Genomic DNA, 22,750 nt, shown 5'->3' with positions numbered 1-22,750 from the left:
AAACATATTTCCATAAGTTTTAGTAACTTTAAAGAATGTTAAGCAATTAATTTAAAAGTTATTTGCAAAGACTTTAAGTTATTTGCAAAAGTTCAAAGATTTTCAGGATTGTCAAGAGATTTAAAGGAATTTAAGAAGATTTTAAAGATTTTATGTGATTAAGATTAATTTTAATTAGTTTCGAGATACTTCGAAAGATTTGAATAGACTGCAAAGAATCTGAATGGATTTTTAAAAAAGTCGGAGAGGTTTAGGAATTTTTAAGAAATCTTATAAGATTTCTAAGAAGGATCGCAGTCTTTGATCTTTAATCGCGGTACATTATATTTTTTCTTGATGGATTTTCCAAATCCCACACTTCCTCAATCGCTAACAATAATTAAAGAAATGGCTTTTCTTTCTTAAAAGCAAAGCCATATCAGGAATTTTTACTAAATTTCGCAGAAATTAATTAATTTTAGTCAAACTCCTATCTAAACTATGCTTTGCAGTTCACCAAGTGATATGGCCTTATAGATTTCGACGTTACCGACTGAGTGTGACGTAATGTTAGAATACTCAATGGTTTAATCACTATTAAATTCAGGTCTATACCTATTTCTGAATTATCCTAAATTCTTTTGTAGTATTTCAAGGAGACTTTTAAGATTTTCGAGGTATTTTTAAAACTTCAAAAGCATTTGCAGGAGCTTTTAATTTGGAATATTATTGGATAAAGAATTTTTTGAGTTTCAGAATATATGAAACGATTTTACAGGATTTTATCAAATTTTCGAGACTTGCAATGATTTTAAGGGACTTTATAAAAATTTTAGTGGATTTCAAAGAATTCATTTATGAAACGTGAGGTATTTTGTAAGATTTCAAAGGATTTTAACTATTTTAGGGAATGTCAGAAGATTTCTAGAAATTTGTAATTGATTTTGAATAATTTGAAGAGATTTCAAAGTGATTGGAATATTTAAGAATAAGACTTTTCCAGGGTTTCAGGAAATATTGTCAGATCTCATATAACTTCTTGGGAATTAATAATATTTTAGTAAATTTTAAAGATTGTATTCAAGAAGATTTTAAGAGTTATGAAATTGGTTTTTGGAATTGATCCTGAATTCTTATTAAGTTATCTTGAATTCATTTAAATTCTTTGGAATCCTTTTGAATGTTTTAAATTCAATTGATAAAATCATCAAAGGTTTTGAAATATTTTAATGTATATTTGTTTTTTGTTCTTTGGCATTTTCAAGAGCTTTAGAACATTTTAAAAGATTACCAGGCATTTTTTATTTACCACAATAGTTTGAAGGGATTTCAAAGACTTGAAAATATTTTAGGGTATTTTAAAATATTCCAAAGCTTTTTAAAGATATTAAAACAATTTCGAGGAATTTCTAAGGGTTTTAATAATTTTAAGGAATTTAACAATTTTAATTAATTTCAAAGAATTTTTCAGTAAAAGTGAGGAATTTCTTAGAGTTTCAAAGATTTCAAGAGATTTTCAAATATATTTTGCAATCATTAAAAATTCGACTAGAATTCGTATTAATTCATTCTAAATTCTTGAAGTCTTTAAAAATAATCTTAAATTATTCTTAAACTTACTCAATTCAATGATTTTTTTCTCATTTTTGAATGGTTTTTAATTCGCTTGATTATTTTCTTAAATTCAGTTTTTTTTTTTAATTTCATCGACTTCTTCTCATTTCCCTTAAATTCTCCAAATCCACTCAAATTTACTGAAATCAATTGGATTTTTTCGATTTTTAAAAATATTTCTCATTCATTTTAATTTTTTTTATAAATGAGTAGAGTTTCAAAGATTAGAAGAGATTTAAAATTGTTTTTTGGAATTCACCCTGAATTCTTATTAATTACTCCTATTTTTTTTATTCCTTAAAATTCTCTAGAATTTGTTTAGTTCACTTGAATTCTTCTAAATTTACTCAATTCCACTTATTTCTATGGACTTTTTTCATTTTTTAAAAGTTTGTATTTAATTGATTCTGAACTCTTTATCATTCTGTTACGGAAATTAATTGAATTTTTTGTTATTAAAAATTTTATTCTAATTAATTTGAATTATTTTGGGTTTTATTTGATTTTTTTTAAAGTCTTATTAATTTTTCTTGAATTTGTTACCCTTTAAGCGTGAAAAAAGTACCCTACGAGCGGTGATGCCTGTAATTAGTTAAATTGTGATCTTTTTCAATTATGATATCATTCAGTTTATAATGCGTAATTCTTTCATTTAAAAAAATTTTAATTTCAGATTAAAAATTTTTTATCGTACATTTTAATTTAAGGAATTAAAAAATTTAGTTTAAAAAACTTCAAATACTGGGATTGTAGAAGCGTTTAAAATCGATGATTTTTGCTATAAAAAAATTTTCGTTTATCAAATGTGAATATGAATTAATTAATGATTCTTAAAATTGAACTGAACTTTAAGATTTAAAAAGTAAATAATAATTAATTTTACAAAACGATACAAAATCAGTTCACAATTTTAGAATTTCCAGATTTTAACGTTACAAATTAAACTGTTTAAATTGGAAAGTCTTATTAGTTAAACAAATTTAAACGCCCGATTGAAACTTTATAACAAAAAAACAAACAAAAAACTAAACGTTGAACGTAGAAGTTTTGGAAAAATTAAAAATTAATTAAAAATTTGGAATGATTTTGAAAGGTTTCAGAAGAATAAAAAAACATTTTATAGAAAAATTTCAAATGACTTTTTATTTTGAAAAAATAATTTAAACAGAAGTTCTGAAAAAAATGTTTAAATAATTAAAAATTTGAAAAAATCTCAAACAACATGTAAAATGTTTTAAGATTTTTAAATAAAATATTAAAGCATTTTAAAGATTTTTAAACTATTTAAAATAAGAATAACTTTTAATTTAAGAAGTGTCCATTTTATAAAAAAAAGCCGAACCGTTCTATTTTTAATGTTTCTAGCTTAAAATGCTTAAAATGGTATAAAAGTGATAAAAGTGAATCTGAATCTTTGAACTCTATAATTTATAAAAATTTATATTTTTAATTTGGCAGTTTAACTGCATTTAATTTCAAATTGTTTAGTTGAAAACTTCAGTTTTAAAAGTTGAAAATAATAAAGTTCCACTTTGTGTGCTTTAATTTGCATCTTCGTTTCTATTACTTCAAATGGAAAAGTTATTGGCTTTAGAGTTTAATTTTTTTTAATTTCATTGATTGTGAAAAATGTTTTTGAACCGGGAAAAACCGGAAAATGACTGAGAATTTTTTTCTTTCATTAAAACGTCCATCCTGAATTTTAAAGAACATAGTTGAATTCTTAATAAAAAAAGTTTAACAGTCAACCAAACAGTATAATTTTTCACTAAAAGGATTAATTTTTAACTAAGAAGATAGATTTTCAACAAAAAAAGACGAATTTTCTACAAAATACGTGAACTTGGCACCAAATAATTGAGTTTTCAACGGTCAAAGATAAATGTTGAACCAAAAAATGGAATAATTACTAATTTTTCAGTTGAATCAATAAGTTTCCTAAAAAAAGAAAGAATTTTCGAGAAAATATTAAAATTTTCAAATAATGAGATGAATTTTCAAGAAAATAGTTGAGTTCCTAACCAAAAAAGTTTAATTTTAAACAAAACAGAATTTTAAAAAAATTAATTAATTTTCAACTAGGAAGATAAATGTCCAACCAGAAAAGATGAATTTTCCCCCAAATACGTGAACGTGGAACCTAATAATTGGGTTTTCAACTTACAAAGATTAATGTTATAACAAAAAATGGAATAATTAATTTTTCAGTTTATACGATAAATGTTCTCCAAAAAGAAACAAGAATTTTCAATAAAATAGTTATTTTTTCAACCAATCAGTTTAATTTTCAAGAAAATAGTTGAATCGTTAATGAACTAAAGTGTAAACCAAACAGTAGAGTTTTCAATCAGAAAGATTAATTTTTAACTAAGAAGATAAATTTTCAACCCAAAAAGAAAATTTCAACAAAATAGTTAAATATTCGAACAAAGAGATGAATGTTAGAAAAAAATGTTTCTAAAAAACTGAAAAATGAACTCTCAACGAAAATAGCAATAGATAATATTTCCACAAAAACTTATTTTAGTTTTTAATAAAACACAGTTTAATTTGTAAAACGACGAACTTTCAACTAAAAAAGATCAATTTTTAATTCAAAATGTAAAATTATAACAAAAAGGAGTTTAATTTTCAGTTAACAAATTTAAATTCCAACAAATAAATCATTTTATACTACAGAGATGAATTTCCAACCAGAAAAGATTAATTTTCATCGAAAAATGTAATATTTGATATTTCACCAAAATTATTGATTTTCAAACCTAAACGAGGAATTTTCAATCACGAAAGTTTTTTCAGTCAATAAAGAAAAATAGTTTCATACAAAATATTGAACTTTAAAACCAAAAATACGTATTTTCTACAGAACAGTTGAGCTTTCATCCTCCCAAAAAAAAGTTTTTTTAGTTGTTTTTTTGTTCAAGAAAAAACCTTAATTTTCTACAAAAAATTATTTTTAACAAAATACATGAATTTTCAACCAATGAAATTCTAAAATGATCAAAATTTAAAAAAAAATTGTTTTTAACTAAACAGTTAAATCTTTAAAAATATATGAATTTTAAACACAGAAAATAATTTTCTACCAAAAAGGACTAATTTTCAACGAAGCTGTGCATTTTCAACTATAACGGATAAATTTTCAAACACAAATGGAATAGTTATATTTACAGTTTTAAAAAAATTTTCAACCATAAAAATTAATCTTCAACAAAATATTTAAATTTTCAACAGAACAGATGAATTTTCAATAAATGTAGTTGAATTTTTAACACAGGAAATGACTTTTCAAATAAAATGATGAATCTTCACATCAATTTGTAACTTGGAAGAAGAAAGAAATGTTCAACTAATTAGTTAAATTTCAAAAAAAATATTTCAACCCAGTAGTTGAATTTTCAACTAAAAAATATACATTTTTGAACTTAAAATAGTTATATGATCAGTTTGAAAAATTATTTTTACTAAAAAGAAAGCGATCTTCAAGAAAATAATTAAATTTTGTACCAAAGAAATTAATTTTCAACCAAAAAGATGAATTTTTAACAAAGAAGATTAATCTTGTACCACAAAAAAAATGAATTTTCGAAAAAATATGTGAATTTTTATCAAAAGAAGTTGGATTTTGAACAAGATAGTTATATTTCTAACCAGAGAAATAAATTTTACACATTAAATGATGAATCTGCACATCAATTTTGTAACCAAATAGTTACATTTTCAACCAAAAAGAAAAACTTTATACAAAAAGAGATAAATTTTCAACAAAACACATGAATTTACAAGCATAAAGTATAACAGTTTTGACTTTAGTTAAAAAAATACGTTTTTATCAAAAAAAAAACCAAATAAATTGCAACTAAGCAGTTAAATTTGAAACTAAACAATTATTTTTTAACCCAAGAGTTGAAGTGTCAACTAAAAAGATACATTTTTAAAACTTAGAATAGATGTAGGATGAAATAGTTATAAGTTTAAAAAATTATTCTTAACCAGAAAAAAATACATTAAATTTGGATCAAATTAATTAATTCTTAACCAAAAAAATTAAGCTTCTATCATTAGAGACGAATTTTCAACAAAATGAATGAATTTTCAAGTAATGAACATAAATTTGCAGTTAAAAAAATTAATTATCAACAAAAAAAAAAGATTTTTCAGAAACAAAAAAAGAATTTTCAAAAAAATAATTAATTTTTCACCATCATAGTTTAATTTTTAACCAAAAAACCTTTTATTTTATTAAAAAAACCTTTTATTTTCATGCAAATAAAAAATAAATTTCTAGAAAGAAGTGAAATTTCAAACCGAAAATATGAATTATTGACTTACGTGTTATTAACACATTATTCAGGTTTTCCCTGACACACCCTGACTTTCCCTGACCAGTTTTAAATTCCCTGACTTTCCAGAATTCCCGGACCGACAGCAACCCTAGTATTATCTTTTTTTTCGGGTTTTACCATTTTCGTTTGCAATTTCCGAATGTTTAATTTTATTTTTCAGTCAGCTTTGACGCAGGTGACATGGCGCGTATCCGAATTATATCATCGTCTCCTGACACGCTTGGAAAATCGTCTCCAACACAATCCCTTCCAAATTCTGCGAAATCGTCTAGGGTCTATTCTTGCGACGATTTTCGAAGCCGATATCCGATTTGAAGAAAACTCTGCTTTGCAAACGAATCCCTGTGCACAGAATTTGATAGACAAACTAGCACCGAAATTGCAAATGCTTGCTGATAATCCAAATGTTTTGTCGGGGGAGAATTCATTATCGAGTGCAGTGGCTGGCGTTCGTCTAAATGAAGCGATGGAGGAGAGTGAACATCAGATAGTCAATGAAGAGGAGAAAACCAAGGCCATTAAACTTTTTAAAACAATTTGTAAATGGATGGTGAGAATTTAATTTTTATTATCGTTTTTTACTTCAAAATTTTCAACAGTTTTTAGAACCTTTTCAATTCGCATTCTCTCAAAATTTAATTTTTTTTTAATTTTCTTATAACAATGATCAGAGCCTGTTCTCTTTTTTTCCTTGCGTTTGAAAAAACAGCTAAAGTCCAGTATTTTTCACCAATTCCCTTATATTAAAAAAAAAAGTTTCTATTAATTTTTTAAGAACCTTAAATAGAAATTCAAAAGATGAGAAAACAAGACGCTTTTAAAAATATTCTTTTTTATAGGGCCTAAAATATTTTAAATTATCAACTAAAATTATGAATCTTCTACCAAAAAATTGTAACTAAAAAAGATTTTCAACCAAGAAAGAAAAAATTGTTTACATAATTGTGGAAATTTCAACCAAAGAGATGAATTTTCAACTAAAATTAAGAATATTAACAAAAAAATAAATTTTTAATAAAGTAGTGCAATTTTGAGCCAAGTATATTAATTTTCAATTAAAATAGCTGGATTTTAAATAGAAAAAGACCAATTTTTAACAAAATAGTCACATTTTCAACGAAACCGATACATTTTTAACCAAAAGGATGAATCAAATATTTAATAAATGATATCTTACAAAAAAAAATACTAGAGTTTTCAATCAAGAAAGAAAGACGCTTTTTGCATCCCAAATTATGAATTTGCATAAAAAAAAATTAATTTTGAACCAATTAGTTAAATTTTCGACTAAAATGATGAATTTTCAACCCAACAATTTCCAGCAAAATAGTTGACTTTTCAGACAAGAAAAAAATGTCAACCAAAACTTTTTTAATTTTCAACCTGACAGATGAGTTTTGAACTCCCTCGCATTTTTTTACACAGTTTCTATTAATTTTTTAAGAATCATAAACAGAAATTCAAAACATTAGAAAACAAGACGCTTTGAAAGAGACTCTTTTTGAAAGGGTCTAGCATATTTTAAATTATCAACTAAAATTATGAATCTTCATCCAACAAATTTTAACTTAAAAAGATTTTCAGTCAAGAAAGAATTTTTTTTTGCATAATTATTGAAATTTCAGCCAAAAAAGACGAATTTTCAACAAAAAAGATGATTTTGAAACAAATAGTTGAGTTTTCGACTAAAATGATGAATCTACAACAACAAAATTGAATTTTGAATAAAGTAGTTCAACTTTAGAAAGTATGTAGTTGAATTTTCAACAAAAAAAAGGATAAATTCAACACAAAAAAAACTAAATTTTAACTCAATAGTTGATTTTTCAGTTAAGAAAGAAAAAAATGTCAAGCAAATTTTGTAATCTTCAAGCCGATTAGACGAATTTTCAACAAAAAAGTAACATCTTCAACTAAGCAGTTGCATTTTTAACCAAAAAGATCAAATTTCTAACAGAAATTAATCTGCTTGGTTGTTAATTAATCTTTTCGGTTAAAAAATCAATTATTCTAGTTGAAAATTCATTACATTTTTTTAAAATGTAAATTTAAAAAAAAAATGTATTACTTGGAAATTAAACTATTTTATTTTTGGTTGAAAATTGATCTTGTTTATATCAAAGTTCAAGTAGTTTACTGAAAATTGTATTTTTTTTTGTGGGAAAAAAATAACAACCAAATTTTTGAATTATCAACCCGAAGAGAGCAATTTTCAACAAAAAATTAATTTTTTTAACCAAACATTTGGATTTTTAGACCAAAAAAGATCAAATTTCTATCAGAAATTAATCTTCTTGGTTGCTAATTAATTTTGTTGGTTAAAAATTAAATTATTCAAGTTGAATAACTCATTATTTTAGTTAAAAATGTATCTTTTTTTTTAAATGTAGCAATTATCTTTTTAATTAGTTTTTGTTTGAAAATTATTTTTTTTTAACTGAAAATCTAGCTAACTATTAAAAATGAATATCCCATAATTTTAGGTTGGAATTTTAGTTTAAAATTCAACTCTTTGGTTGAACAATTATTTTTGTTTGCAGATATATCATTTTAATTGAAAATTCATCTCTTTGAAGATTAATTTTCTATTAAAAAAAAGAATATTTTTAAAGAAAATAGATGAATGTCACATTATCAGTTTAAAAAATTAATTTTCAACCAAGAAAATTTCAACAAAATAGTTACATTTTTAATTAAAGTGATACATTTTAATTATTTTCAACTATAATTGTGCACCTTTAACTGGAATAGATGAATTTTAAACTAAAAACATGAATTTCTAACTAAAATTAAGGAATATTAAAGTCGGTTAGTTAAATTTTCAACAGAAAAGACAATTTACAAATAAAATGGTGAATATGTGATTTCAAAACTTGAATACTCCACAAAATAGCTGAATTTTTAAATAAAACAAAGAATAATAATAAAAAAGAAACTTAATCTTTTGGTTGACAATTATTTTTTAGAGAATAAATTAATTTGATTAAGCTGAACACTGAACTATTCCATTTCTGCTGATTCATAATTTTATTCGAAAATTCATCATTTTGTTAAAAATGTAACTATATGCTTTAAAAAAATGTTCTTTTTGTTGTTTTAACATTATTTTCTTAGCTGAAAATTTGTCTCTTCAATTTTGAATTAAAAATTTATCTCTATTTGTTGAAAATTTGTCTTTTTTTGGTAGAAAATAATTTTTTTTTGTTGAAAATTCAACTATTACACTTAAAGATTCATCATTTTAGTTGAAAATTCATCAATTTGTTTGAAAATTTAACTATTTTAGTTAAATATTTGTAATTTTAGTTGATAATTCATCAATTTGATTGAAAATTGGATTATTTTGTTGAAAATTAATTTTTTTAACTGAAAATTAAAAACTTCCATTTTTGATTGAAAAATTATCTATTTTAGTTAAAAGTCAACTATTTGGTTGAAAAGTGGTATTTTTTAGTTCAAAATTGAACTATTTCATTGAAAATTCCATAATTCTGTTTACAAATATCGTGCTTTTCGTAGAAAATTAATCTTCGTGTTTAAAAATTCAACTTTATCGTTGAAAATTCAGGTATTCTAGTTAAATATTCACCATATTGTTTGAAAATTTATCTTTTTGATTTAAAATTGATCTTTTTTGGTCGAAATTTATCTATTTAGTATCCAGATTAATTTTATTTAAATATCCTCTGAATTAAGTTTAAGAAGATACAATAAAAAAATTTGATTTATTATTCAAATTCATGAACTTTAGAGACAAATTCAAAAAATGACTATTATTATGTTTTTAGTTTGATTTAATTAATCTGTGGTGCTAATATATTTAATAATATCTTTCAATACAATTTGTCAACGGTTTAGAAATAAACATATTAATTGAATACTTAAAAACTGAAGCAAAAAAACATTATTTATAATAAACTCGCGAAAAACTGTATACATATATGCCGAGTTGATTGTTAAAAAAAAAAGTTAAATATTTTAATGTCTCTGGAATAAATGAAAATTCATGTCTTTTGTTGATAAAATTATCGTTTTTTGTAAAAAATTAATCTCCTTGTTTGAAAATTCACATTTTCCGTAGAAAATTCAAGTATTTCCGTCAAACATTAACCATTTTATTTGAAAATTTTATATTTTTTGCTGAAAATTTCGCTATTTCAAATGAAGATTCACCATTTTATTAGAAAATTCATCATTTTTTTAAAAATGTAACTGTGATTTTAAAAACTGTTCTTTTTTTTGGATTAGCATTATTCTTTGAGCTGAAAATTTGAGTTCAATTTTTAATTGAATCTTGATCTCTATTAGTTGACAATTTGTATTGTTTGGTAGAAAATCATTTTATTTTTTTCAAATTCAACTGTTACAGTTGAAGATTCATCGTTTTATTTGAAAAATTTCTTTTTGGTATAAAATTCAACTATTTTAGTTAAATATCTGTAATTTTAGTTAAAAATTTATCAATTTGATTAAGAATTGAATTATTTTGTTGAAAATTAATTTTTTTAACTTAAAATTTAAAATTTTCATTTTTGATTGAAAATTGATCTTTTTTGATTAAAAATTCAACTATTTCGTTGAAAATCGGTATTTTTTAGTTCAAAATTGAACTATTTCGTTGATAATTCATGAATTTTGTTTTAAAAAATTGTGTTTTTCTTAGAAAATTAATCTTCTAAGAAAATCTTCTTCCGAGTTGATTTTTTTTTAAATATTTGAACGGCTACGTACTAAAAAAACCAGTAAAAAAACCCTGAAATTGTCAGGGAATGTCGTCCCCAATATTTGACTAGACACACAGCAGGTTATTGTCCAATTATTTTCAGATATTCAGTATAAATCGAGCGCAGTACAGCGTCCTTCCCGGTTACTACGAATTCTTCCTGACAATGTGTCAATTGGAAAACTGTGAAAACGATGACGAATTAGCGTCTTTGTGTTCCGAAGTCCTAGCAATCTTAGCAAGAGGATTGACAATGCCGAAATATATGCCAGCGGCCTTTGAGGCCGTTTTGAAAGCCTCGATGAACACGTCCTGGTGGGTGAGAGCGACCTCTCTCGATTTTCTGCAAGTCTTTGTTTTTCACAATATGAGCATTTTGCTGAGCAAGGACGAGTGGGTCGAGACTGTTCAGGAAATAGTTCTTCGACTCCTGGAGGATGAGAGGCTCGAGGTTAGAGAAAAAGCGGGCCAAGTCCTCGGAGGATTGCTTCATTGTGCTTTCATTCCTGATAAAGAAACTCTGTTGGTAAGATAATTAATTTGTGGTGATCGCTAGTCCGGAAACCGGGAAAAGGAAGTTAATTTTTTTTTTTTTTGAACGGGATTTTTACCAATTTTTAGTAGCATAATCTATTCCGTGAAGTTTGGATATCACAAATTTCGTATCCAATGATGTAATGCAATTGAATATAAGTTTGATTTTACCTCTTTTTTTTCTTGAGGTTATTTTACTTTTAAAGATTTTACAGAATTTTCTCACATTTCTGAGGATTTCAATTAATTAAAGAGATTTTAACGGTCTCAGAGTATTTTAATATATTTTCCAGGATTTCAGAAATTAGCATAATAGAATTTCATGTGATTTGATCATATTTTAGTGAATTTTAAGGAATTTATTCACGAGAAGTGAGGGATTTTTTAGGATTTTCAATATTTTAGAGAATTTAATTATTCTATAAGGCATAAGGTATTTTATAAGCTATTTTTTCAATGATTATTAGAGTTTTTTTTCAAGATCTCAAGGTATTTTTATAATTTTTCCAAGATTGTAGGAAATATCGCGAGATTTCATAGAATTTCAGGGAATTTAATGATAATTTAGTAGTTTTAAAGAATTTATTTGAAAAAATAAGATATTTCTTAGGGTTTCAAAGGTTTTAAGAGTTTACAAATTATTTTTTGGAATTCACCTTGATTTCTTATTAATTTATCCTGAATTGTTTAAATTTTTTTAATTCAATTATATTCTTTCAAATTAACGTAATTCAATTAATTTTGTTTTACTTAATTAAAGTTATTATTTAATTGGTCGTGAGAATCAATTGATAAAATGATGAAAGGATTTTAAAGTATTTTTTCAAGTTTCTGAGGATTTTAATGATTTTAGGGGATTTTAAAGGTCTCTAAAGTATTTTAATACATTTTCTAGGTTTTTAGGAAATAACATCATAGAATTTTCATGTGATTTTATCATATTTTAGTGAATTTTAAGGAATTTATTTACGAGAAGTGAGGCATTTTGTAGGATTTTAAAGGATTTTCAATATTTTAGGGAATTTAAGATGATTCCAAGAAATTTTTTATTAATTTCATTAATTTAAAGGGATTTTAAAGCCTTGGCAATATTTTAGAATAACGAATTTTGAAGAATTTCGTAGGGTGGCCGCTGGACCGGGAAATCGGGAAATGACCGGGAATTTCTTAAGATCAGGAAAAACCGAGAAATGACAGTAAATTTTTTTCTTGAATTGATATATTTTTCAAATAGGATATTATTCAGTTTATAATGCGTAATTCGAAAATCTTTTACCTGAAAACTTCTCTATTTTAGTTTTTTATTTTTAACCTTATATTTTTAATTTAAAGAATTGTAACGTGCAGTCTTGATGACTTGAACAATTAAAAATTAAAAACGTTTGAAGTTGAAAATTTTGAATAAAAAACAGTTTTATTCTATCAACTGTAAATATAAATAATTAATTTTTAAAATGGGTCTTTACTTTAAGTATTAAAAACTGAACAATAATCGATTTAATAAAACGATTCTAAATCCTTTGAAAGTTAAAGAATCTCCAGATTCGTAATTAATTCGTAATTAAATGCTTTTATTAAAATGAAAATATTGTTTCAGTCTAAATTATTTAATTTTTAACTCATTTAATTGTTTGACATAGAAAGCTTTGAATTGTTAAAATTTCGAAAAGATTTTAACGTTTCAATTTTAATTGTTCTACTTAATAAAATATTTAATTTGTAAGCGAAATTGTCGAATTTTGATGTATAAATAATAATTGAACACGTATTATTTGTAGAAATATTTGAGTAATTTTAAGAGAAATTTAGAAAACTTAAAATGATATCAAGTAATTTAAACGAAGTTTGTGAAAACAAAATTCAGAACTTCCAAACATTTTTTAAACTGAATAAAAATTTTCCTACAATTTTGAAAAAATCTTAAAAATTAAAAAAAAATCCTTAAATTCTTTCTGGGTCGTTTTTAATAATATTTGAAATCTCTTTAAATCTTTTTGAATATTCTGTTATAATAATTTTTCAAAATGAATCATTTTCAATTTTCCTAGGAATTTTAAGAAAATGTTTTTATTCGTTTGGAGTCTTTCACAATTCGTAAAAAGCCTCTAAATTTGTTTTTAACTCCAAAAATCTACATTTTGTTTTAAATTAGGCTGTATTCGCACCGAAATTTCGTTACAAATAAACAAAAATTTCCGGTAAACAAACTACGTTAAAATGATTTGAAATCATTTCAGGTTCAAAATTAATTTTCAATCTTTTTGAAACTCCTAAATATCTCTTAAAATTACTCTCTATGTTTCTAAAAATAATAAGTGTTCAGTTGTTTCAAGGATGCTTAAACTATTTAAAATGAAAATAATTTAAATTCTAATTTAAGATTTTTTAAGTTGAAAAAAATGTAAATTTTAAAATATTTAATGGCCTAAAATAATTGATAATATAATTCTGACAATTTTTAAGTTCATTGATTGATTTTTTAATTTAGAGTATTGGAAATGTTAACCTGGATTTATATTTTTGGAACTTAATCTAAATATTTGAACTCTATAATTTATTAATGTTAACAATTCTGAATTTTGCAGTTTAAGTTCATTAAACTTGAAAGTATTCAGCTGAAAAGTGTTAGTAGTTTATACGTGTAAATTACTGAACAATTCCATAGAAAATTTGTTAATTCAAAAACTTTTAAACTTCAATTTTAAAAGTTAAAAATTCAAGAGTTCCACTTTAAATGTTTTAGTTTATTGTTTATTTTTTCTGATTTCGGAAGATATGGAATGATTTTACAGGTTCTATAAATTTTTATGATATTTTCAAAGATTTCACGGAATTTTATAAGGCTTCCGAGGATTGCAATGATTATAAGGATCTTTTTAAAATCTCAAGGTATTTTAATCAATTTTCCAAGATTTTAGGAAATATCGATAGATTTTCTAGAATTTCACGAAATTTAGTAATAATTTAGTCTTTTTTGAAGGATTTTTTTTTACAACTCTAGATATTACTAAGGGTTTCGAAGATTTTAAGAGTTTATAAATTATTTTGTGGTATTCACTTCGAATTCTTGTTAATTTATCCTAGATTGTTTTGAATTTTTTAATTCAATTGAATTCTTTTAAATTAACTTAATTCAATGGATTTTGCTTTGACTTTATTAAAGTATTTATTTAATTGATTGTGAGAATCAATTGATAAAATGATCAAAGGATTTAAAATATTTTCACGTATTTATTCAACAGCTTTAACCAATTTTACCAAATTTCAAAACATGTTGAAGGATTTTTAATAAATAGATCCTTTTTTTAAAATAAAATTTCCAATTTATTTGAACCTTTTTGTAGTAATTAGTCGCTTTTTTGTTGGAAATTAGTGTAGTTTCAAATATTTGAACAGATTTAAAATTATTTGGAATTCTGTTGAATTTTTCAATTCACTTAAATTCTTCTAAATTTAGTCAATTCTAATTAATTCAATGGATTTTTTTTTTGAATTTTTGAAAGTTTTGATTCAACAAAGCCTGAAGTTTTGTAACCTCGCTTTGAATTCTTAGGCATTTCATCAAATTTTGTTGAATTCCCTTGAATTTCTCTAAGCTCATTTTAAAGTTATTCTATGCATTTTTTTCATATTTCAATTTTTTTCCAATTAATTTGAATTCGTTTGAATTTATGTTATCCTGAATTTTTTACCATTTGAGTGCGAAAAAAGTATCCTTTGATCCCTATATTTTATCCCAAAGGGACTGTGAGGCTTGCAACAATTAAAAGCGAAAAGCGTTTGAAATTGAAAATGTTTGATTAAAAAATGCTATTCATTGATGAAATATAAACTAATTAATGATTTTTGAAATTAAACTTTAGTTTTAGTATTCAAAATAGAATAATCGTTGATTTTACAAGCTGGTTCTGAATATGTTCAAAATAAAAAAATGTACTAAATTTAACTTGAAAAATTAAACAGTTAAAATAGTTGAATTTTAAACTAAATACCACAAATAGTTAGTTTTTAAATAAAAAACATGAAACCTCAATCAAGAAAGATTTTCAAAAAAAAAATTTTTTCATCCAAATAAACGAATTTCCAACTCAATAGTTTATTTGCAACTAAATAAAATTTTCAGTAAAAAATTAATTTTCAGCCGAAGAAAAAACGAATTTTTAGTTAAAATGATAATAATAAATTTTAAACCAAGTAATGCATGTTTCAAATACGTATTTAAATTTTCAAACAAAAAAGATGTTAATTTTCAATAAAAAACTGTTTAATTCTACCAAAGTTCCATTATCAAATAATTAGTTTGAATCTTCAACCAAAAAATATTGTAATTTTAAATAAAGAACAGTTTAATTCTACTAAGATTTAATTTTAATCCGAAAATATCAATATTCAATTCAAAAATACAAATTTTCAACAAACTGGGTATATTTTCAATTAAAAGAGATGAATTGTCAAAAAAATTTAATAAACGAAACATCAAACAAAAAATATTTTAATTTTTGATTAAAAATTTTTTATTTTATCCAAAAAAGGTCGAATCTTAAATAAAATAGTTGAATTCTCAACCAAAAAATATGCATTTTGAACCCAAAAAATAAATACAATTTTTACAACACTAGATAATTTTTTTAAGCTAAAAGACGAATTTTCTACTAAATATGTGTCCAACTGTTCATTTAAAAGGTCGATTTTTAATGAAAAATGGAATAGTTACATTTTTAGTTAAAAAAATTGATTTCCAACTCAGAAATAAAGTTCCATTGAAGTAGTTTAGTTATCAGTTAAAAAATTATTTTTTAAAAAATATATATTTTTATACAAAACAGTTCATATTTCAGCCGAGGAGGTCAATTTTGAACCAAAGTGATGAATCTTCAATTAAAAGAATGAATTTTAATGAAAGTAGTGCAACTTTAAAATTAGGTATTTGAATTTCAAAACATAAAATATTTTTATTTAAATTTTAAACTAGTTTAATTCTACAAAAACGACTAATGTTTCACTATCAACCGAAACTGATTAATTTACAACCAAACTAAGGTACTAAAAAAACAAGTTTCAATGAAAAGAAAACAAAAAATTTCTAACTAAAGAAATGAATTTTTAGGGACGGCTGAAAAATCCGAAAAAACATAATTCTTGTATCTGGAAAATTCCTGAAAAAGAAAATATTTGAATAAAATAATATAATAATAAAAATATTCTAAAATTTTAAATTGACGACAGTTTGTATAAAAAATTCTGGATAATAAACATTATCTGCAATGTGTTTGTCATCATTATAAAATATCAGACACTGTAAAATTCCCGAATCTAAACAATCAAGAAATTACTAAATAATAAAAAAAAATTTTTTTTAATAAAATAACGTATTCTTATTTGATGAACATACTTGTTATTTTAATTATTTTAATTTTTTTAATTTTTTAAATTTTTTTTACTAAAAGCGTTGAATTTTAATGTATAAATAATAATTGAACATTTATTAATTTAAAACGACTCAAAATTAAAAAAATTCAACTTCTAGTTTAAAAAACGTTCAGTTGACAAAAATGGTAATCGTTTAATTTTTAAAGTTTCCAACTTTAATTGCTTAAAATGATATAATTTGGAATATATACAAATTTCTTGATTTATTCTTTAATTTAGAGCATTAAAAATTGCTCAGTTGAAACGTGTTAAAGTTGAGCATTTTTATAAACAAAAATTTGACTTAAAATTTGTTTAGATTTTAATTTCCAGTCCAGTCTTGAAATTATTTTTTTTAACTGGGAAAATTTATGTATTTTATTAAAAGTTAATCTTTTTTAGATAGAAAATTAATCTTTTTAGTTGGAAGTTCGCTTCTTTAGTTGAAAATTTAATTATTAGATTCAAAATTCGTTTAAAAATGCAAAATTTGTTTGAAAATTGATGTATTTGATTAAAAATTAATATTTTTTTAAATAGAAAATTAATCTTTTTAATTCAATGATTTGAAGGGATTTTAAAGGCCTCTAAAGTATTTTAAAACATTTTCTAGGATTTCAGGAAATTTTTCCAGATTTCATAGAGTTTCACGAAGTTTAATAATAATTTAGTGGTTTTTAAAGCATTTATTTAAAAACTAAGATATTCCTTATGGTTTTAAAGATTTGAAGAGTTTCGAAATTATTATTTTGAATTCACCTTCAATTCTTCTTAATTTATTCTGAGTTGTTTGAATTTTCTTAATTCAATTGAATTCTTCGAAATTAACTTAATAGTTTTTATTTAAATTTGTTTAGTTTTCAATTTTCAGTTAAGTCTTGAAAAAATTTTTTTAAACCGAGGAAATTTATTTATTTAATTAAACATGGATCTTTTTTGTTGGAAATTAATTTCTTTTGTTGAAAACTTAACTACTAGGTTGAAAATTCATTTAAAAATTCAAAATTTGGTTGAAAATTCATTTCTTTCTTTGGAAATTTAACTAATTGGTTACAAATCCGGTTTTTTTAAAGATTCATCATGTTAGTTAAAAATTCATTTCGTGGGTTAAATATTCAATTATTTTGTTGAAATTTTCTTTTGGATGTTGTACATTATTTTTTTAACTAAAAATTTAATTATTTTATGTTTGTTTGAAAATATATTTTCTTCTGTTTATAATGCAACTATTTGATTGAAAATGTCTGTATTTTGTTGAAAATTATTTCTTTGTTTGGAAATTTAACTATTTGGTTACAAATTCGTTTTTTAAAAAAGATTCATCATTTTAGTTAAAAATTAATTTCTTTGATAAAAATTCAATTATTTTGTTGAAATCTTATTTTGGATGTTGTACATTATTTTTTTAACTAAAATTTAATTATTTTATGTTTGAAAATATATTTTATTCCGTTGAAAATGCATCTATTTGGTTGAAAATGTCTGTATTTTGTTGAATTTTTTGTTTTGTAGAAAATTAATTTTTCTAATGTGAACATATTTAACTATTCTATGTTTTGTTGAAAATGTATCTTTTTTGATAGACTTCTTAATTGAAAATTCATCTGCTTGGTTAGAAATTTAACTGTTAAGTTGACAATTCATCTATATAATAAAAATTTGTCTCTTTTTATAGAAAGTTAATGTTTTTTGTTGCAAATTAAACTTTTTGGTTAAAAATTCATTTTTTTATTGAATATTTATCATTTTATTTAAAAACTCATTTCTTTGGTTAAGCATTTAACTATTTTGTTACAAATTCGTTCTTTTTTACTGAAAATGTAGCTATTCTATTTTTGATAGAAAATTCCTCTTTTTTAATTGGAAATTTTGGCAGAAAATTCATATTTTTGAATTAAAAAATAGTCTTTTTTCATTAAGGCCTCAAATAATTTGTTTAAAATTGGAATTTTTTGTTTAATTCAACTGTCTGATTGAATATTGAAATATTTTGTGGTGTAAATATCAACTATCACGTTTTTCGTCGAGAATTTATTTTTTTGTTTAATCATAAATTTTACCGAAAATTGAATACAAAAATGTCTAGCCGGGAAAATACAGAATTTTAATTAACAATTGAACCTTAACATTAAAAAAAAAATTGTTCATGACATTTTAGGAAGAATTTAAAGTAAAATCGAGGACCAGGATACGAAAGAGAAAACACCAAATCGCTCCGGATGCCCTGGAGAGGGCGAATGTTGTAGAAATAAATGCGATTCGAACACGGCATGCTGGGATTTTAGGTCTTTGTGCTTTCATTCAAGCGCATCCTTATGATATTCCTAGTTATGTGCCCTCGATTTTCGAACACATGGGATCGCATCTTAACGATCCTCAACCTATTCCTGTAAGTATTTTAATGTTTATCAAATGTCTCTCTTGAAATTTAATTTTCCAAGTTTAAAACAGCTTCTTGCACATTTTTTAAATAAAAAATAAAAAAAATGTTTTTCAGGCCACAATTAGAAAGACTTTAAGCAATTTCAAACGTACACATTACGATGGGTGGAGTGTTCATGCTCAGCATTTTACCGAAGAACAATTGGAAGTTCTTCAGGATTTAACGGTGCCACCTTCGCATTATGCGTGATACAGCACTGCTTATTGTTTGAAAAATGGAATGTGATCCCTAATTATTTTTAATATTATTGAAAGGTTTTTTTTACAGCAGATAAGTGAAAATAAATTATAACAATTGACGACGTTTGTTTTGTTACCTTATAAGTTCTATGTAAATATATTTTTTTAAAGTTTATTAAAGATGTATCTGGAATCAAAAGAAGGACTTTCTTTTAAAACAATACAAAAAATTATATCCTAGGCTTTCCAATTGTTAAGCGTCAATACTTTCGAATGCCTGAAGAAAATACTTTTTGATTATATTTGGAGCACAAATTTAAAAAATATACATATATTTTTATTTTAATGCAGGGAATCATTCGTTCCTCTCTCGGTACAAGTTTGTGCTTTCTGAATCTTGAGAAGTCACTAAATTTTCGATTTTCCGAACTCAAAAATTAGCGGGTTTTTTAATGAATCCTTTTTATATTTGTGCAGTAGCCTTTTTTGTAAAAAAAAAGCTTTCCTACGAGATTTTAACAAAACAGTTGAATTTCTATATTAAAAAAAAGAACAAATATACAAAACAATTGTAGATTCAGCAGATCCAAAACTGTTTTTCCTTTCTTCGACCGTTTTAATTTTCAATAATAAAGTCAAAAGCATCCGAAATAACATGTGAAAAACATATTTATTTCTTTTAAAAAAATCCTCAACGTTTCGACCAACACTGCGGGTCTTTATCAAGAGTCGATATACAAATCTATAATTTAATAAAAAAACTATGAGCGTAAACGTTTTAATAATTAGTGTCGTAAATTATTTGAAATATCGTTTATTTAGAAATATTAATGAAAATTCTTTACATTTTTTCTTTGATTCGCAATATCGGGCGTTAGAAAAATTACAATTTAACGTTAGAAATGATTGTATTAAAAAGTTCCAATGGTTAAAAGATAGAAACTTCGAAACAAATGTTAAACTTCGAGAATTTAGAGTTGAAAAATGTTTTAGAAATGTTTCAAATGTAAAAATCCCTGATGAAATTGCTGAATTTTTAGCCTTGGGAAAAAAATTTGGTGTTCCATACAATATCGATAAAATTCCAGTGAACAATATCATTGCCAATATTGAAAACTCCATAAAAAATCTAAAAAAAGAAGAGGATAAATTAAAAATTAGAAGGACAGTAACTGAATTAATTTCAAATCACAATAGAAATAAAAAATTTAAAAATAATAATAAAATTACAGAAAACATTATAAATTTTCAAAAAAACCACAAAGATTTATTATTTGTAAAAGCCGATAAAGGCAATATTATGGTGGCAGCGAATAGGAATGATTATAATTTCACTATAGAAAACATTTTAAAAAACAATAATTTATACAAAAATGTGTAGTATCAAAATTATCAATGTTTAGCTTAAGCTCGACTTCAAATTAGAGTCTATAACGTGCCGTAGATTTTTAGAGAGTGTATGTGCAAGAATTCATAACATCACGTCGACCACAATACGATACATGAAGTATAAACATCCTGGCTTTTGGCGTATCATGATCTTGCTGGAAGACCAGTGTTGCGATGATACTAAGACGATTAAGACGTGTTCACTCATTTATTCTGTTTCTCATCTTATTATTTTCTAATCGTTTATGTTATCTGAATAAACAGAAATCTTTACACTAATCTTGAAATCCTTATTATAAATCCCACAAATGTAAAAACTAATTTAGTTCCAACAGTCGAAAATAAATGCTATGGTATTGTTTCTAAATAGGAAAATAAAAGATACATTAATGAATCAGTTGCATATAGATTGAAAACGCATAGTAGTGTTGTGGCAAAGGCACTCCCAAAGATTCACAACATTCGTAGAAATTTAGTCATGCCTTTGATTTTGCTAATATTTGTAGGTAAAAAAATCAAAGTCCCGAATATTTATAAAAATTATATTGTGAAAACTCTTATCAATAGTTTATAAAAATAAGGAGTACTTTAAGACATTTAATGAACAATTAATATATTCGGATCAATCAAATTAAGCATCCGCTCAGGACGACGATTCCAAGCGAATGTGTCGTTTTCTCCACTTCACATGGAGACTTTTGTTTTTGATACACCATAGGGTTCTAGGCGCCAAAGGGTCCTAGACTAAACAATGACATATGAGTCGCCAACGATAGCTTCTCCGTCGCATATTTCAGGGCCAACCTTCGGCTACTCGCTCAGACGATTCGAAAAATAGGTCTTCACATATTAAAATCTTGGCCAGAGAAAATAATACTTTTAAAATACGTATCATTGAATCAATTTTTATTGATATATATCAACACTTCAGTAAATTTAAAAACTGAAATATTGAATATAAACCAAATTTATCAAAGCATTATGAATTAACCCCCTCCCCCCTCTTTTTAAATTCTAATTTAAATCAACTTAATTTATTCAATCTTATATTCGCAAGCTTTGGCGCGCCTTTTCATCAGAGGTTTATTAATATTTGTTACCTCTGCAATTACGACTTTTCATAACAGTCAGTCTTGTATCGTCCGTCGGTAAACATCGTTTCAATTATGTGACATTTTTCATAAATTATTGGAGCCTCTCCAATATCTATGAGGCTTCAATCAATAGAAATTTTATTCTGTTAAAATTTTTTTTTTTTAATTTTTAAATAACGCTGTTTGTTTTTTATAAAATATGACATTGTTTTTTGACTCAGGTATGTTTTAATATATTTTTTTTTTGTTTTGTTCAAACCGATATCCTTTTTACGACACTAATTATTAAAACGTTTACGCTCATACAGTTTTTTATTAAATTATAGATTTGTATATCGACTCTTGATAAAGACCCGCAGTGTTGGTCGAAACGTTGAGGATTTTTTTAAACGAAATAAATATGTTTTTCACATGTTATTTCGGATGCTTTTATTTTGACTTAATCATTGACCGTAAAGACCGAATATTTGCTGAATTTAGCTGAAATACTGACTGGTTTAAAAAAAATCAACCAGAAATTAATCTTACACCAGGAAAGGCTTTTTAGTTAAAAAAGAATTGCAAACCGGTTTTTTAATTTTTATCAGAAAATACTAATTTTCTGCAAAATTTAACATGACAATATGAATTTTAAACAAAATAGTTTATTTTTAAGGAAATAGTTGCATTCTCTATCAAATATTTTAATCTTTAATCAAAGAAAACAACATAACAGTTGAATTTTTAACCATAAATGAGGTATTCTGACAAAATTGTCGAATTTTCAACAAAATAATTGAATGCCAAAAAATAAATACACATTTAACAAAGAATATCAATTCTCAACAAAAAATGTAATAGATAAAATATTAAAAAGAAAGATTTTTCTGCTAAGAAGGAACAAAAATTTCAATCAAACTTCTGAATTTTCAAGGAAAAATTGCGCATTTTTAAAAACACTTAAAATTTTATCACAAAAATATTAATTTTCAACAAAAAAGTTTATTTTCAAATCAACAATTGATGTTTCTACTAAATACTTAAATTTTTCTGTATATAAT

General features: G+C 24.1%; 1 protein-coding gene across 1 annotated transcript in view; it reads left to right on the top strand.

Moving 5' to 3' along the window:
* LOC117172429 (proteasome activator complex subunit 4-like) overlaps nt 1-19,423 on the top strand; it is an 81,115-nt gene extending 61,692 nt beyond the window's left edge. The window contains exons 13-16 of the mRNA XM_033360353.1: nt 6,100-6,489; nt 10,766-11,188; nt 18,764-18,994; nt 19,103-19,423. Of these exons, the coding sequence (XP_033216244.1) occupies nt 6,100-6,489; nt 10,766-11,188; nt 18,764-18,994; nt 19,103-19,237 (1,179 nt within the window). The 3' untranslated portion in view covers nt 19,238-19,423. The remainder of the gene's footprint in view (nt 1-6,099; nt 6,490-10,765; nt 11,189-18,763; nt 18,995-19,102) is intronic.
* Nucleotides 19,424-22,750: the final 3,327 nt, after the last annotated feature.

The sequence above is a fragment of the Belonocnema kinseyi genome, chromosome 5 (assembly GCF_010883055.1).
Source record: "Belonocnema kinseyi isolate 2016_QV_RU_SX_M_011 chromosome 5, B_treatae_v1, whole genome shotgun sequence".
NCBI lineage: Eukaryota > Metazoa > Arthropoda > Insecta > Hymenoptera > Cynipidae > Belonocnema > Belonocnema kinseyi.
The sequence above is the reverse complement of the archived record's forward strand: the minus strand, read 5'-3'. Positions and strand labels throughout refer to the sequence as shown.